Raw genomic sequence first — 18363 nt, 5'->3', positions numbered from 1 at the left:
CTGTGCTATATGGGAGATTTCAAGTGATCCCGTATCTAGCTAGTCTTGGCCCCTGTGGACAATGCTGTATAGAATCAATGGCACGTTTTTTTCCATTGTCCATTTTATCCCTCAATCCGAGCTAAATTTCTCAACTCCCAGAACCCTGATATAATTTGAGCCAGTTGCAAAGTTTTTATATCTCGCCATGAGAGATGGTGAATGTGTTTTGTCCCACTCTAAAGCATGATTTCTGCCTTTGTTTTCACTAGCAGTGGATCCTTCTGCACGTTTCCTCTTTATATTGTATTTTTTAATATGCTATTGAAGGCTTTATTGTTGTTGATGATGGAGTGTCTGTTTTGGCGTGGGATCCTGCATCCAGAGGCCAGTCGGGATCCTAAGCCTGGATTTGCAGCAAGGCTACTCTGAGTAAAGCAGGGCTGTGGCTTCCACCCAGGCCGTGGCTATAGCAACGGTGGAACACAAAGAAACCCATGAGCCAATGTATTGCTTTCCTTTATGGAGAAACATCTGAGCACACTGCTGCATCAGGGCAGTTTTTAAAAGATGTTATCACAAAACATGTGCTCGTAAACACTCAAGTGCATATGGATATTCATGCTCGGCTCTTGTTCAGGCCAGGCTGGCCCCAGGATGCTGGAGAGGTTTTCTGCCTTCCTTTAGCACAGAACAGGAGTCACATGGGGAGAGGGGATGAGCAAACTGAATTTCCTGCATAGTGCAGGGGGTTTGACTAGATGACCCTTGGGAATACCTTTAAGTTCTGTTTCTTAGCAAAAAAAAAATAAAATGCCTGTGCACCTTAATTTCTGAAAGGTGCTGGGCCTCAGAGTCCTTGGAGATGTACCATCAACTCATCCATCCTTTGGTGCTGTAGATTCTTAAGAGGCGAGAGAATGCACTTCGTGAATGCTCAGAGGCTCTGGCATGGCACCAAATTGAACTCCTCTAATGAACATCCATTTAGCTTGCTCAGTGCAGTGAGAAAGCTTTAGGCCAGCCTAGAATTTGGGGGACTGGTTAGCCTGAGAGAACATAATCTATGACATTTATCATGTACTGTTGCTAGCGGCCCTGAACTTAATGCTTGGTTTCAAAACAGTTTCTGGCCGAGGGTCACTGGCGTCGTTGATGTGCCACTCAAAACCTTGCCCAGGGGCGTAGGAGGGAGACTGTGGCTGCCTGTGAGGACTTAGACACCACCTCTTCCGCATAAATATGCATGAGAAGGATGAACGATGCTGAGTGCCAGAGATGGACAACGTAAAAAAAGAGAGAGAAGTGCATGATTAATTGGTTCTCTGGCGCATTCCTGCCAGCTCCCTGTGGTTTCTACGACTGCCAACCGGCTAAAGACTTTTTAATTGATTTGCTTTTCAACGATAGAGATGGATTTAAAAGCAAATAGCTCTACAGAACCTGACGGGTTGCCTTTATTTAAAAAATATTCTTTGGCAAGCGTTTAAAGGCAGGTAGAATCCTAGAGTTGGAAAGGACCTCCAGGGTCACCTCGTCCAGCTCCCTGAAGAATGCAGGAAATTCATATCTACCTGCCCATCCACAGTGACCCCAATTCCATGCCCAGATGATGCCCACCCCTTAAAAAAAAAAAAAAAACGACCTCAAAGTGGCATTCGGCATTTCCCTGGGCATGCAAGAAAGGATCACAAGAGCCGAGCTCAGACACAATCTCTTCCTGCCCAGCCACTCACAATTTGCCTAACTTCACAAATCAGCATTTTTGTCAGATGACTATCCAACCCCTGCTTAAAAACTTCCTAAGGAGGAGAACCCACCACCTCCTGAGGAAGCCTGTTCCACTGAGGAACCACTCTGTCAGGAACTTCTTCCGGATGTTTAACCAAAAATTCCACTGAATTAATTTCATCCCAATGGTTCTGGTCCAACCCTCTGGGGCAACAGAAAACAACTCTGCTCAATCCTCTAAGCCAGGGGTAGCCAACCTGTGATCCTCCAGATGTCCATGGACTACAATTCCCATGAGCCCTGCCAGCGAATGCTGGCAGGGGCTCATGGGAATTGTAGTCCATGGACATCTGGAGGACCACAGGTTGACTACCCCTGCTCTAAGCGACAGCCCTTCAAGTATTGGAACATGGCTGTCGTATCACCTCTTAGTTGTCTTCTCTAAATTTTCTAGAAGCTGACCCATCATAAACAGGGGAGTTTCTGCCCTAACGTCCATACCCCTGGCCCGATTGAACATAGAGCAAATCAGGGATTCCTGCATGTGACGCCAGGATCCAGCCCTTGTTAGAAGCCCCCTGGGTTTACACGGGGGCTTTTGGTTCTTCCGCTGTGGCCTCAAGGACATTTACCAGGTCTTGCCATTGTGCTCTGGGCATCATTCAGAACAGCCCCTTCATCATTTCTCCTTCCCTTAGGCGCATTTGTTAGCTGGCAAAGCTGGAAAGTTGTGAGCTGCTCGCAAAGACCCAGGGCATTGGGCTGGCTCGCTTTTCTCAACTGCAGTGCCACAAATGGCAAAATCAGCAGGCCCGAAGCCTGTTCCCTATGAGAGCCAGCATGGGTTAGGGGCTGAGCAGTGGCCTCGAATCTGGAGAACTGGGGTTGATTCCCCACTCCTCTTTCCCATGCAGCCAGCTGAGTGATCTTGGGCTAGTCACAGTTCTCTGGGAGCTGTTCTCACTCAGCAGCTCTGTTAGAGCTCTCTCAGCTCCACTTACTTCACAGGGTGTCTGTTGCGGGGAGAAGAAGGGAAAGGTGTTCATCACCCGTTTGGAGACTCCTTCCAGGAAGGACCACCACTCAAACTCCGGAGGGACACTTGGCAAATGTGAAATTGTGCCCAGGACAACTGAGCCGAGAGCAGAAGTGGGGTGGGGGCCGGGGGGGGGACCAAGCTGTGGTTCTTCCTCCGCTGCTGGGGCTGCAGCTCCTCTCCATCCTCCTGCATCTTGCCTGCTCCCCCCGCCCTCATCGCCATGGCTACCACCCTCTCCGTCGCCATGGAGACCGCCCTTGCACTATTATTATCACCACGTTTATAAACTGTTGTCGCCAGTCTTCCCTGTCCCTGTCATCGCGGCCGTCTCCCTTTTTCCTCAGCCGTTAGGACAGGGCCCTCCCCACGGCCTGGGGGTTTTCAGCATCAGCCAGTTTGGCCCCCATCAAACCGGGACGTTACCCCCCCCCACCCCCCCATTTGCAATAATGCCAAATGCGTCCCGCCATCCACACCGAAATTCCCACGAGCTCCCAATTGTGCCCACCCCACTTTGCGGGGGCTGAGAAATAGCAGCAAATGGCTTGCACCCTAAAGTGGCCTTTTCCCCTCATTGGACAGAGAAGGCGTTGCTCAGGCCGGGGGTCCCCAAGGTGGCAGCTGCCAACCCCTTCCTTGGTGCCCACCAAATGTTTTTAGGAGGTGGGCGAGGCCAGGGGGCATCCGGCCCAATAGGCATTTGCGATTTGATTGGCTGTGCAGATGAAAATAAGAGTTCAGCCACTCCTGCAGGGTTGGTTTTAACCCTCTCCCTCTTTCCTAGTGTATCTTTCAGTTTTGGTGTGTGTGTGTGGCTGACTCTGTCTCTCGTGTGGCCGTTTTGTGGTTGTATTTAGGCAAATGACTACCCCATCCCCCAAGCACGGACAGGGAGATGTTAGTTCAAGGCTTAGTCAAACTACGGCCCTCCAGATGTCCATGGACTACAATTCCCAGAAGCCCCTGCCAGCGAATGCTGGCAGGGGCTTCTGGGAATTGTAGTCCATGGACATCTGGAGGGCCGCAGTTTGACTACCCCTGGAAGCCTTAAACAAATGAGAGAAGGTAGAGGCCCCTTCCTTGAGAGCCAGTGTGGGGTGAGGTGGAAGAGCAGCAGCCTCTAATCAGGAGAACCGGGTTCAATTCTCCACTCCTCCTCCCCAGGCAGGCAGCTGGGTGACTCTGGGCCGGTCACAGCTCTCTCACAGCTCTCTCAGCCCCACTTCCCTCCCAGGGTGTCTGTTGTGGGGAGAAGAAGGGAAGGTGACTCTAAGCTACCTTGAGGCTCCTTCGGGGAGAGAAATGCAGCATATTAAAACCAACTCTTCTTTGTCGCCTTCATCTCCTTCTTCCCTGTTTCCAAAATAGGGCATATTTCATCCAGAGCCGCTTCACTGTTGGCATGGGATATTGCGGGGTGGCAAAACCAGGGGGCCATTTGGGGATAGATAGCCTGTCTCCAACAGAACTCCTTCTCAGAATCACAGGTGACCTGGTACAAGAATATGTCGGAATATCTCTCTCCCTAAATGTTATCTTCCCAAACAGAGTTCCCGCTGGTCATGAATCTTATGCCTGGTTTGCTATCAGGTCCCCCGGGCCAGGATTAGGGAAATAGGGATGGCGCAGGGTTTTATCTGAGGGGCAGCCCCCTTTCGAATTAGCCGTGCTTCCCCTGGCTGATAAAGCCGGTCCCTTCCCAACGTCAAAACCTGTCTACAGGACCCAGATAGGAATTATTTATGGGAGGCTGTGTTAATTTTTACGACCAGGAGAGCACAAGGTTGGGAGTTCTGTTGGTTTTCCTAAAATTGCCCATTGGGAACATAAAATACAAGCTGCTTTCTCGTGTATAATTAAGGCTATGACAGTGTCTGTCTGTCAAGTTCCCTTTCAGAAATGATTGGGGCTAATCTTTGGTGGGTTATATATGAAGTAAAGGAATGTATTAAGTAAACAGAGGAACATCAGAAGAGCCCTGCTGGATCAGACCAGCGGTCCATCTAGTCCAGCATCCTGGCGCACTGCGCCAGGATGCTGGACTAGATGGACCGCTGGTCCGATCCAGCAGGGCTCTTCTGATGTTCCTCTGTTTGGTCTAGATGCCCAACAACAGGGCACAGAGGCTGAGGCCTACCCCTGACGCTGCCTGCAACTCTGGGCTTCAGAGGTCAACTGCCTCTGAAAGTGGAGGTTCCCTTTAGTCAGCAGGGCTAGTAGCTACCAGTAGACATCCTCCATTAGCCTCTCTAGTCCCCCTTTAAAGCTGTTTATTCCTGCGGCCATCACTACCTCCTTTGGCAGTGAATTCCACTCTTGAATCCCTCTCTGGGTAAAGGAACGTTTCCTTTTGTCGTGAATCTACTGCCCGCCAACTTCATCGGACGTCCTGGAGTCCCAGCATTTTGGGAGAGGGAGGAAGAGTTCTCTTTGCCAGCTCTCTCCGCCTGGTGCATAATTTGATAAACCTCTCTCATTTCCCCACCCCCCTGAGTTGTCTCCCGAATCTTCAACCTTTCCTCCTAGGGAAGGGGCTCCAACACCCCCATCATCTTCGCTGACAAATCTCTCTCTCTCTCTCTCTCTCTCTCTCTCTCTCTCTCTCTCTCTCTCTCTCTCTCTCTCTCTCTCTCTCTCTGTGTTTTTGTCTCTGCCTCTCTCTGGCTGCCAGTTAGTACTAATAAGAGAAGGGTTTGGCCTCTCCCAAGAGCTTTGCAAAATGATTCACATCTCATGTTTCAGTAGGTCCAGCCGCAGACCGGCGTTCATTTACCGACAGATCAGCATCTTAACTAGAGATGGTTGCAATCCTGCCTCTTTTTTCTTTCTTTCACTGCAATGGTGTTGTGTATGTCCTGGCACCACAGTTTCAGTCCTGTTTCGGGGAGAGGGATGCGTCAACAGTCACAGGACAGAGCTCCCAGCTCCGAGCAAGCAAAACCCACCCAGTCTCCAGTGGGCAGGGGCTCATGGTAACTGTAGTCCATGGACATCTGGAGAGCCACAGTTCAGCCCACCCCCCTGCCCTAGAGGAATAATCCCAGGAAACACAAGAAGAAGAAGAAGAAGAAGAAGAAGAAGAAGAAGGAGGAGGAGGAGGAGGAGGAGGAGGAGGAGGAGGAGGAGGAGGAGGAGGGAGGAGGAGGAGGAGGAGGAGGAGAAGAAGAAGAAGAAGAAGAAGAAGAAGAGGTGGTTCTTATATGCCACTCTTCTCCACCCGAAGGAGTCACAAAGTGGCTTACAGTTGCCTTCCTTTTCCTCTCCCCACAACAGACCCCCTGTGAGGTGGGTGAGGCTGAGAGAGCCCTGAGATTCCTGCTTGGTCAGAACAGCTCTATCAGTGCTGTGACTAGCCCAAGGTCACCCAGCTGGCTGCATGTGGGGGAGTGCAGAATCGAACCCGGCTCACCAGATTAGAAGTCTACACTCTTAACCACTACACCAAACTGGCTCAGCACCATGAAGACTTATGGCTGCAAAAGCACTGATGCACTATTCTTGCTGCAACTAATTGATTGACTTATATTAAAAAACAAACAAAAACAAGATGTCCAGTTTCTCATGTTGCCAGCCTGCAGGCAGTGGCTGGAGGTCTCCTGCCAGTCCAACCAAGAGAAGGCCGGTTCTGGGGCAGGAGACCTAGGGAAGCCCCTCCCCAAGCCACATCCCCATGGGAAGAGGGGTCTAGGGCTGCCAGCTCTGAGTTGGACAATAACTGGAGACTAGGGGGGGGAGTGAGCGGGATTTGGGGCAGAGAGGGACCTCAGTGGAGTGTGATGCTGTGGAGTCCCCCCTCCAGAGAAGCCATTTTCTCCAGGGGAACTGCCCTCTTTAATGTGGAGATGACCTGTACTTCTGGGGGCTCCCTAGATACAAGGGATTCCTCTGAGGTTTGGAGTTCCTCTTGGTTAGCTGTGCTGCTGGCTGTCACAACCGACTTACGCAGGGGTAGTCAAATTGCGGCCCTCCAGATGTCCATGGACTACAATTCCCAGGAGCCCCTGCCAGCATTCGCTGGCAGGGGCTCCTGGGAATTGTAGTCCATGGGCATCTGGAGGGCCGCAGTTTGACTACCCCTGGACTTACGCAGCCCTTCATGGGTTTTTCTGGACTTTCTTGGGGCCTCCCATCCAAGATGGGACCAGGACTGAACCTGCTTAGCTTCTGAGAGCCGATGAGACGGTTCCAGCTGTGCCACCCAGTTCAGGGTAAAACACACAGGGGTGATTTGCCCTCACGTACCTCTGCGTAGCAACCCGGGAATTCTTGCGGGGTCTGCCACTCAAGTCCTAACTAGGGCTGACCCTGTTTAACTTCTGAGATCTGACAAGCTCAGGCTAGCTGGGCCCCTCCAGGCCAGATCCTGTTAAGATGCCAGGTTGGGCTTCTCGCGAAATGTATGGGGCTGTGATTCTTTATCTGGGGCGGGGCCCCCCTGAGGTCTGTGCTCCACGGAAATGGTGTTTCTAGGAGTCAGGCTGGGGGGTAACAGAGCAGAAAACCTTTCCCCCCCACATTTCTACCCCTCCTTGCCAAGAGTCTTACTGAAAATGTCAAAAGACTCATTCTGCACATGTAGGATAAGGCACTTTCAGCTTGCTTATGGCAGCTTGATTTTCCTGGGCAAATCCAGAAGAATCTCCTTCTAACGTGCATTGAAAGTGCCTTATCCAAATGACCCTGAGATCAGGCCTGGAGCTCTTCCCTTGCTCCAGAGCAGGGGTAGTCAAACTGAGCCCCTCCAGATGTCCATGGACTACAGTTCCCATGAGCCCCTGCCAGCAAATGCTGGCAGGGGCTCATGGGAATTGTAGTCCATGGACATCTGGAGGGCCGCAGTTTGCCCACCCCTGCTCCAGAGGATGGTATTAAAATATTGGGGCCAGGGCTGGCCAAACTGTGTACAATTCCCATGGGGCCCTGCCAGCATGGTCAATAGGCAGGGGCTCATGGGAATAGTAGTCCATGGACATCTGCAGAGCCACAGTTTGGCCACCCCTAGCTCTGTCCAAGGAACCTTGAGAGGAAGAGGAGCTTTTAGCCAATGGGAAGGGGAGGAATTGGCACAAGATTGCCGGGGGAGAGTAGGCTGTGTTTTTATCAATGGGATGCCTGATTGGTGATTGACAGCAAGGGCCGGAGTCGTGGGTAGGTCAACAGGGGTCCCTGGTATGCAAATCAAAGATGTGTCCACAGGGTAAAGCAGCAGTTGTCGAGAAGGGAGGAATTCGGAGTCCCCCCAAAAGCTCCAGGGCGAGGGAATGACAGTCAGCCTGGCATCAATGAATGAATGAATGAAATGACAGCTTCTGGGGGAAAGCGATTCAAGGGCGTGGCCATTCAGGTAAATATGGTCCCATCAGCCAATGGCGCGTTTGCGGGGCGGGGCTACGCAACGAACAGCGAGTGGGAGAGCCAATGTCTGGAGACAAGGGCGTGGCCATGCAAATCCAGGAAAGGCTTGCGGCTCACCTTCTGGAGGCGTGGCGTATGCAGATAAAGCACGGTCCCTGGGGGAGGGGGCTCTTGATGGAAGGTGTGGCTATGCAGATATCGTCTCTTCACGGGCCAATGGCTGGGGTCAAGGGGTGTGACCGACTCGGAGAAACCGGGGCAAGAGGCCCAATGGTTTGCTTCGACCGCGCGAGCCTGCCAAGATAGCAACCCGCGCGGGCCAATGGGCGCGGAGGGCCGCGTGAAGCGATCCCAGCGAGGGGCGTGGCTTTTCCAAAATCAAGCCGAACCCGAACGGGCCAGTGCCCAGAAAGCGCCGGGAGGCGAGCGCCTCGGTTATTTCAATGGGAGGGCGCGGCCATGCAAATAGCAACAGCGGCGAGGAGCCAATGGCGGGCGCGGAAGCCGCCGGCGCTGCGGGGACGTCCCGGCAGGCCGCCCAATGAGCGGCGCGCATGCAGATGAGGCGGTGACAGCGCCGGAGCCGCAGCCGCCCGGGCGCATCTGGGGCCGCTTTTCGCGCGGCGCTGCTGGGCAGGCGGACGGGCGGAGGGGCGAGGATGCTGCGGGCGCTCTCCTTCCCGGCGAGCCCGGAGCGGGGCCGGCTGCGCGGCTGGCTCGAGGGCACCGTGGCCGGCCTGTGCGAGCTGCATCTGCTGCGGGAGCGCCAGGAGCGCCGAGTCCGCCAGGCGCTGCGCCTCGCCTCCGCCGCCGCCTCCGCCTCCTCGCCGGCCAAGCAGCAGGGCGATGCCGAGGGGGGCGCGGGCGGCGGCGAGACGGCTCCGGACGACCAGCTGGTAAGCGGCGCCCCGGCCCATTGTCAGCACCCACCCCTTGCGCGCCCCCCTGCGCTGCTCAAGCCCCCCATCCCCAGCCAAGGATCCCCCAGGAAGAAGGGGAAAAGGGGGAGGGGGTCCGCTGAGCCAAGGGAGGCTGCGCCGAAAGGGATGGGATGGGATGGGATGGGGGGGGGTCTGCAATGGACGGCTCGGGGGGGCCTCTGGGAGGGGGAGGGAAGGCTGGGGACCTGTGGTTTGGGGGGAGGGGGAGGTCATGGCCAGGGTGCCCGGGCTCCCTCCCCTAGCTCTGGGGTGGGGGAGGAGGGGCAACCAGCCCTATGGGGATGGGGGGGGGGGGGGATGGAGCCATGCTGCGGTGGGAGGGAGAAAAGGCGGCCAGAGGCCGGATGCTCCAAGGTCGGGCGTGAGCGAAAGTTTCAGACTTGGCGGCTTATTAGTATGGCTGAAATCGAGTCCGGTGGCCCCTTGAAGGGCAACTTTTAAGATTTCCAATCTTTGCTGGTCGGTTGTTGTTGCTCCCGGCTTTGAATCGATCAGTGTTGCTGTTGCTGTCGTTGTAAAAGAGCCCCAAAGAGCCCCGCTTATTCTGGGTGGTTCTGCAGGCAAAGATCCAGGTTCGAATTTGGGGGCCCCGTAGAGACCCACAAGGTTTCCTTTGAGAGTGCAAACTCCCTCCATTCAGACTTGTATGCGATGAAGGGAACTTTAGTTCAGGGGTAGTCAACCTGTGGTCCTCCAGATGTCCATGGACTACAATTCCCATGAGCCCCTGCCAGCATTCGCTGGCAGGGGCTCATGGGAATTGTAGTCCATGGACATCTGGAGGACCACAGGTTGACTACCCCTGCGAAGTTTAGTTCATACCTTGGAAATCTGGTGGGCCTCTCAGGGGGCCACCAAACTTGAATCTAGCACTGATTCTAGCATTCCTCTTGCAAAACATCAACTACCAGAAAGTGGCTACTGATTGTTGTTCCTAATGGGTGAGTTTGGTGCTAAGGCAGCCTGGGGAACTCTCTGCCACAGGATCCAAAAAGCTCTGTATTTTACCTCTTTGTTGCTGACATGTACTGGATTGCTTATCCCTGCCTCCCTTTTCCTTTCCTGAGCGCTGGGAAATTCAAGCTTGGGGGTGGGTGGGCATCACTGTGTTACTGAAAGCTCATGGCGTGGCTGTTGGGCCTGCGATATTAATGGAGCCTGCATGCTCAGAGACAATATATCTCAAGCAGCCCCACTGTATGTTAGGGCTGGCCATTTGTTTCCGGCTGTCCTCGGCTGGGAAAGATTGCTGAACTTAAGTGAGTATTGATCCGATCCGCTGCTTCTTACGTCCTGTCTTCTTGGAAAACCTGCTTTGGTTCGGGAGAGGGACGGTGGTTCAGAAGCAGAGCCGTGGCAGAAGTTTACAAGCTCAGTCCCTCCAGTTTAAAGGGTCTCCTGAGACCCTGGAGAGCAGCTGCCAGTCTGAGTCGACAGTACCGACCTTGATGGTCTGAGGAGGTCTGATTCAGTAGCGGGCAGCTTCATGCACATTCAGGTGTGATGTACAAAGTGAGAAGGAATCCAGGTGAAGAAACAGTTGACATGTGGTAAAGCCCGGACTTGGTACCACACAGCCGCATGGGGCGCCAGCCTGACATTTTGGGTTCACCAACTCCCTATGGCAGGGGTAGTCAAACTGCGGCCCTCCAGATGTCCATGGACTACAATTCCCAGGAGCCCCTGCCAGCATTCGCTGGCAGGGGGCTTCTGGGAATTGTAGTCCATGGACATCTGGAGGGCCGCAGTTTGACTACCCCTGCCCTATAGCCTGAGAGGATCCAGGGAGTTTGTTGGCTGAGTGATTAGAGATTCCTGACCTCCCCTCCCAGAACTACAACTCCCATGATTCCACTAAACTGGATTAAATCTGTAGGGCAGGCACACCCCAGATGTGTTTTTGGGAGCCAGTCACTCACTGAAGATGTTGATTCAGCCGATACGAAGACCAAATGCCCTGCTGGGGGAGTGAAAAGAAATCGGCCGGTATCATAATGCCCCTGTAGAAATGAAGGATACGGCCACAGTAGGGACATTGTGCACCATTTGGATCACCGCATCTCCAAAAAGATATTGTGGCTTTGGAAAAGGTGCAGAGAAGGGCGAGTGAAATGATTCAGGTGATGGGACACCTTCCCTGTGCAGAAAGGGTAAAGAGGTGAGGGGTCTTTAGTTTGAGGCAATGACATGGTAGAGGTTTTTACAATTATGCACGGAGTGGAGAAGGCGGAGAAAGAAGTCCTTTTCTCCCTTCTGCACGATACAAGGGAATGAATGAGCAGCAGGCTTAGAACAGATAGAAAGAAGTCCTCTTTCACCCAAAAAGTAATGAACATGGTGGTAGCTAAAAGCATAGACAGCCTCAACAGGGGGTGGAGAAACATCTCCAGCAGAGCTCCATCAGTGGGTCTGAGCCACAAGGGATAGATGGAGCATTCTGCCTGGGGCAGGGAAGCCTCATCTTCTTGGTGCTTGGGGGGGCCACAGTTGAGTTCTGGCCCCATTAGTGGACCTCCTGATGGCCTCTGGGTTGGGGTCACTGGGTGACACGGAGTGTTAAACTGGAGGGGCCACTGGCCTAATTCAATATGGCTTCTCTGATGTTCTACCTGGGATGTTTTCCCCCATTTATGTTTCCAAACTGGGTTCTCCATACTTCCAGCAGAAATGAAGATAGACAGTGACAGGGACCTTTCTTGAGTGGCAACTCATTTTGGGAGATCCTCTCCCTTGAGCTCCACCCAGCTTCTGCTTTTGGGTTCTTTTGGTACTAGGTCAAGCCAGTTTAGTTTTGGTCAATCCAGTCTTCAAACTGAAATGCTCCATCTTTTCAAGCTGTTTTACGGATTTCGTTTTAGGTTGATTAATTAAATTTTGTTATAGGTTGATTCGTTTTAGGTTTGCTTTTTGTTTTTATGCCCTGGACCTTTTTGTATGCCTTTTTAATGGATAATTATGTTGTTTTTTATGATTGTGATAATGCTGCTTTTACTTGGGTTGTGCCCCCTTGAACTGGTCTCTGTGCTTCCGTGTTTGATCAGAGATTGGCGTTGTGTGGTTGTGAATCCCTTTCGTTTTCTAGGATTGGCCAGAGTTGGCCTTCGCAGGTCTGGTCACTTATCCGGGTGGACTAGCCGCCTGCTTGGGTGGCAGAATTCAAGGGTTGCTCAGAGACAAGGCAAAGTCAGGATGGGTGGCCAGTCAGGTTGTCTGTAAAAGTGGACACGAGCAAGAGCACCTTCAAGACTAACAACATTTGCACAGGGGAGGAGCTTTCGTGGGCCACGGGCTCCCAAAAGCTCCTCCCCCCGCCACAAATTTTGTTAGTCTTTTAGGTGCTGCTGGACTGGCTCTTTTCTCCTGCTGGAGAGGAGGCATGGAAGTCTGTGTGTTCTCTCTCTCTCTCTCTCTGTCTCTCTCTGCAAAACCCACAGCTTAAAAGGCAAACACCAACCTTGTTAGTTCAGTCTTCCAACTCTGTTTTCTTTTTGTTTTTTTGCAAAGAGAGGCTGACAGTCAGCTGACAGATGGTCTCTGGTGCCAGGCCGGTTTCCAAATGTTGCTTCTTCTCCTGCCCGATTCCCGGTTGTCTTTTGATGCAGGCCGGGGGTTAAAACGCTTATCTTGATTGGCGATGCAAAGCCAGACTTCGAGGAGGTGGGGGGGGACCTCTTTCTCCAGCCACTCGAACCCTTCCTAAAAGGCACAGTGATAGGACTTGCTGTCATGGGATGCTGGTGCAGCGATTGTGAGGAATCTGGTGGCGTCCCAAGGGCAAACAGTTTTTATTCCGGCATTCGCTTTTGTGGACTGGTGGACACGCTCAGAGAGATGCTTGCCGTGGGTCCCTCACTGGCAGGGGTAGTCAAACTGCGGCCCTCCAGATGTCCATGGACTACAATGCTGGCAGGGGCTCATGGGAATTGTAGTCCATGGACATCTGGAGGGCCGCAGTTTGACTACCCCTGCTCAATGGAAAGTCATGATACGATATACGGTAGATAAGCTTTGGCCTTTAAAAGGGGGTGTTAAAGACTGTCAGCTGTGCTTGCCGATTGAAACCTCCATCGTCAGGGGCAGTCTACCTTGCCATGGCAGCCTGTGCAATTTGCCTTTGCATCTTGCCTGCATCCTTCCTCGGAGATAAAGCGTGATCCGGGGCTTTAGGTTGAAGTCACGGCCAGGGAGGTGCTGTGTCTCCACTGGCCAGCACCTTGGCTCAAGGGGTGTGGCTGCTGTTGGCTGCTGGACGCTGGACCGAGCAGACCTATGGCTTGTCCTGGGAGGAGAGAGCTTTGGCTCAAGAGGCGGTGGGGAGCAGCAGAGAAAGTGGCGGAAGTAACAACTTCAGCTGAAATTGCTGGGTGCCTGCGGAGACCAGCCGGTTGGGTGACCTGGAGGGCTGCCATGTAGAGGGCAAAAGACTTAGCCCAGCCTTTCTCCGCTTGTTTACCCTTGAGAAACCTCTGGAACATTCTTCAGGCTTTGAGAGACGCCAGAATAGGGTTGGGAAGCAGAACTGTGGACACGCCCACCCAGGGCCCCTCCCCTTCCCACCCCCTCCAGGCCCATCATTGGCTGTTTTGGGAGGGGAGGGTGGGTGGGTGGGTCAACATGACCGTTTATGGTCATATCACATGATGAATGTTTAACAACTGTTTTATATATATAATGTATATCCTTATGCATTGTTGTTCTTCTACATATTTCTGAAATAGCCTAGGGGGTGGGACGTGTCCTGCTGTCCAAGTTGGAATAGGGCCAATCAGGGTGCAGCCAGCTTTGTCCTGATTGGCCCTGCCCCTGCGGCTCCCACCCTTCATCCCTGGACTCTAGCCTCTTTGCTCTCAGGGGCCTCAGTGCCTGGAGTCAGCAGCAGATGAGAGGGCCCTGGGCAAAGGGTCGTGGAGGAGGGCTTGCTAACGAGGGCCTCTTGGCTTACTAGGCTGGGCCTGCTGACTGCCTGCTAAGGAGTTCTGTCCCAGCCCCGCTAACGAGCTGCCCAGCCCCCGCCCGCCCCACTTGATTTGGCTGCAAGTTGCTGAGACCCCAGGGTTTCACAAAAGCCTGGCCTGATCCAATCACCTTGATTAGTAGTTGGTTGGGAGAGTACTGTTGTCATGAAAAAGGCTTGTGCACAATTTTGCATTCAGACTGCGAGAGGAATAAATTGGGCCGATGCAACATTGCTTAATTCCCAACTGCAAAGGTGGGGATCCCCCCCCCCCCACGTACAGGAACCGGAGCAGGGAAGTCTGGTTCTGTTTTGCTAAATGAGGCACCGGCACCCACAAATGTGCCCTGAAAAGGAACCCCCAACAGGGTGCCCCCAGAAGCTTTCCCTGGTGCCCACTGAATGTTTTTCAAAAAGTGTGTTGGGGCGGGGTTGCTCAGCAGGTCTTCTGATTGGCCACCGGAGATCTGATTGGCGGTGCAGATCGGGCTTTCTCTATGGGTGTGCCTCTGCCTCCTGTGGTTGCCCATCGCCATCCTGTATCAGAGCTCTCTAAATGCCCACAGGCTTGGCAAAAATTGGGGATCCCTGGCCTAGAAGTGCCTTTATTATCCCTGTGTCCTGGAAGCTTCTGTATAATTGCAGACTGCCTCTGAACATGTGCAGAGAAATGGCTTCAGGTTCTTCTAACCCAGGGGTAGTCAAACTGCGGCCCTCCAGATGTCCATGGACTACAATTCCCATGAGCCCCTGCCAGCGAATACTGGCAGGGGCTCATGGGAATTGTAGTCCATGGACATCTGGAGGGCCGCAGTTTGACTACCCCTGTTCTAACCCGTTCAGTGAAGCTTAGTCCGGGATTGTGCTGATTTTAATAAAAGATTTTGCTTCATTTCTCTCTCCCGCTCTCTAAAGAAAAAAAATAAACGACCCTATCTGATTTAATTAAGCTCCCCGGCACCTTTCAGAAGCATGTGTCAGAAATCCCACCAAGCGTGTTTTGGCCAGGGGATGAGCAGAGCAGGGAAGCAAGAGGCAGCCAATGGGCAATTGTGCTTTCCACATTCATTTGCTTTGTATGCGCATATAGCATACATTCATGTGCAAATCATTTCTAGGGAGGCAGAATCTTGAAGCTGGTGGGTGAACCCTGGAGAGGTCCCAAATTTACAACTGGTCTCTAGATCACAGAAATCAGTTCTACCCAAGAAAACAGCCATTTGGAGGGTGGCCTCTATGGCATTACTTGTATTGCCAACCTCCAGTTGGTGGCTGGAGGTCTCCAGGTGATGGCTGGAGAGCCACCTTGGTGTCGTGGATGAGAGCGGCAGCCTCTATCTGGAGAATTGAGTTTCAGTCCCTGCTCCTCCTCCAAGTACAGGCAGCTGGGTGACCTTGGGTCAGCTACAGTTCTCTCAGAGCTCTCTCAGTCCCATTTACCTTACAGGGTGCCTGTTGTGGAGAGAAGTAGGGCATGTGATGGTAAGCTGCTTTGAGACTCCTTCGGAAACCAAATCTTTTTCTAATCTGGAGACCTGGTTTTGATTGCCCACTCTACTCCTACTCCATATGCAGCCGGCTGCGTGACCTTGGGCCAGTTCAGTTCTCTCACAGCTCTCTCAGCCCCACCTCCCTCACAGGGTGTCTGTTGTGGTGAACGGAAGGGAAGGTGATTGTAGGCTGCTTTGAAGAAGAAGAAGAAGAGTTGGTTCTTATATGCCGCTTTTTCCTACCCGAAGGAGGCTCAAAACGGCTTCCTAGAGCCTTCTCTTTCCTCTCCCCACAACAGACACCCTGTCAGGGAGACGAGGCTGAGAGAGCCCTGAGAATCCTGCTCGGTCAGAACAGTTTTATCCGTGCCGTGGCGAGCCCAAGGTCACCCAGCTGGTTGCATGTGGGGGAGCGCAGAATCGAACCCGGCATGCCAGATTAGAAGTCCGCACTCCTAACCACTCCACCAAACTGGCTCTCCTTCAGGTGAGACTCCTTCGGGTAGTAAAAACAGGGGACAAACCCCCCAGCTCTTTTTCGTCTCCCTTCCTCCTTTTCTTTGGATTACAGTAGGCCTCCCGGCAGCAGAGATTACTTCAACAGCAGAAAATGGCTGCTTTGGGGGGCTTATACCCCTTGAAGACCCTGCCCCCAAAATCTCCAGGTATTTCTGAACCTACATATGACAACCCACCTGCAAGTCCCTCCCCTCCCTAAACCCCGGGGTCCCACCCTAAATCTCCAAAAATGTCCCCACCCAAAGTTGGCCACTCTAGTGTGAGGCCGTAGCCTTGGCAAGCTCCAGGGCTTTTAACCTTCCTCTTTCCCCCCCTCACACACCCACTTCTGCTTCCTTCATTCCTCCACCCCCCTTGTTCCGTGCTTCTACTCTGAAACATAGGAAGACGGAACTTCAAGAGGTCATCTAGACCAACCCCCTGCACATTGCAGGAATATCACAGCTACCTCCCCCCTGGCTTCCCCAGTGACACCTGCTTCGTGCTCAGAGAAAGGGAAAAACCCTCTAGGACCCTTGGGCCAGCCTGGATCTCTGCGCCACCCCTTCTCACCCAGTGACTCTTGGTTTAGCCGTCTATCCCCCTGGGATCCAGCAATCTGTCTCTGCTTCCGCATCCTCCCCTGATCCCAGCATGTGCCCCCAAGCACCTTCATTTCTTTTAGCCCTGGGCAAAGTCCCCCCTTCTTGGCCTTCCCCACTTCTTGCAGAAGTTGCACTGTTTATTGTTTCCCTGTTCTCCTTCAGCAGAGTTTATCCACGAAGTTAGCAGAAGCTTTTGCCCATGAAGATGTGCATGAGGTTCATTAGCAGAATTTTGTTTGTGGTATATTTATTTATTATATTTAAAGACTGCCCTCACCTAAGGCTCAGGGCAGTTTACATAAAACAGGGAACAATACAGATAACTCCGTAGTTATAAACAATAACAATACAGCGATAACAGAACAATATAATAGAACAGTGGAACAATGGTGAGAATATTAATTCAACAACAGCATACTGACGGCCCCATGGGTTGGACAAATCGGTGGTGGTTTTCATGGGAGGGAGGCTCGGGGGGGGGGCAATGGAAGGTGACTGGTTCAGGTCAACCTCAACCAAATGCCTGGCGGAAGACCTCCCTTCTGCAGGCCCTGTGGAATCGTTCTAGATCCATTAGGACCCTGATCTCCTCTGGGAAATCGTTCCACCAGGTGGGAGCCAGGATGGAGAAGGCTCTGGCTCTGGTGAAAGGAAGCACAGTCTGCTTCAAGAATCAATGGCTTTATTCGGAAGAGAAACAACTTTGTAAAGGGAGAGAAGAGCAATAGTTCTAGCAGTCTAACTGACTAATTGTTCTTCTTTCTGGAGGTGAACAGGGAAGGAGTGAGCTCAAAGGAGCAGGAAGTCTCTAACTGAGCCAACTGGGACACAGGAGGAGATTATCTGCAAAATACAGTGAAATTCCTAATCTAACTATGCAAAATACACACATCCTCCAAGGGCCTCTGTGGGATATTTCTCATATGATGTTGAATCATGTGCACAGCAGATCTTGCAGATTCCAACCGGGCTAAGAGGTGACAGGCAGCCAATCAGGCATGATTTGCGTGTCTATATCTTGGGAGCAGCGTCTCTCAATAGGAGCAGAAATCCATTGTCTGAGCACAATGTGTCTTCTGTCCCCTGAGCAGTATCAAATACAAGCAAACCTTGTGCTGTTCCTGGTTCCTTAAAAAAAATCTATTGACAAGCAGATCGCTGCCCATTATGTGGAAACACATTCCTCATAATGGGCACAGCCTGCTCCTGCCGCCCATCTTCCGCGCCTGACCCCCCTCCTCCCCCGGCCCTCTTGTTCCGACGAAGCCAGGAGAAGACTAAGGCCCTCTGCTTTGGTGGAGGCTGGAGCAGCTGGAAGACAAAAGCTTTTCTCATGCTGCCACGCCTGTCTTCCGTGCCCAGCCGTGCCCCTGTGGCAGACTCCTGCACCCTGACCTGAGGGCTGGAGAAGGAGAGCGGGGCGCTCGGCCTCGGGCGGAGGCAGGCCACAGGGAGAGGACCAATGGGCGCGGCAGGGGGGCAGTGCAGCGACCGGTGCTCAGTGCTGGTCTTGGCCAGCTGCCACCTTCACCGCCTGTCAACCACCCTGCTCAGTCCTCGGCTGCCCCTGCTTCAGCTGGCTTCCCCGTGGCTGGCTCCTTTCACATTTATGGGCACACTCCCTCTGCCTGCCTGCCTGCCTGTCACGGGCGGGTGTGGGACAAACAAACTTCAAGTCCGTTATCATTTCCGTTACAGGGAACGCACCAGTAGATGTGTTTCCACATCAAAAATAAAGAGGCCTGCTCTGCATCTCTAAAGGAATGTGCTT

The 18363-nt window shown here is 52.8% G+C and overlaps 1 protein-coding gene across 1 annotated transcript in view; it reads left to right on the top strand.

The window, feature by feature from the left end:
- Positions 1-8504: 8504 nt before the first annotated feature.
- DACT3 (dishevelled binding antagonist of beta catenin 3) overlaps positions 8505-18363 on the top strand; it is a 33618-nt gene continuing 23759 nt past the window's right edge. Inside the window, exon 1 of the mRNA XM_077318502.1 lies at positions 8505-9000. Coding sequence (XP_077174617.1) covers positions 8764-9000 — 237 coding nt within the window. The 5' untranslated portion in view covers positions 8505-8763. The remainder of the gene's footprint in view (positions 9001-18363) is intronic.

This window comes from Paroedura picta, unplaced genomic scaffold (genome assembly GCF_049243985.1).
Source record: "Paroedura picta isolate Pp20150507F unplaced genomic scaffold, Ppicta_v3.0 Ppicta_v3_sca21, whole genome shotgun sequence".
NCBI lineage: Eukaryota > Metazoa > Chordata > Lepidosauria > Squamata > Gekkonidae > Paroedura > Paroedura picta.
Note: the sequence above shows the minus strand (reverse complement) of the source record. Positions and strands in the feature narration are given on the sequence as shown.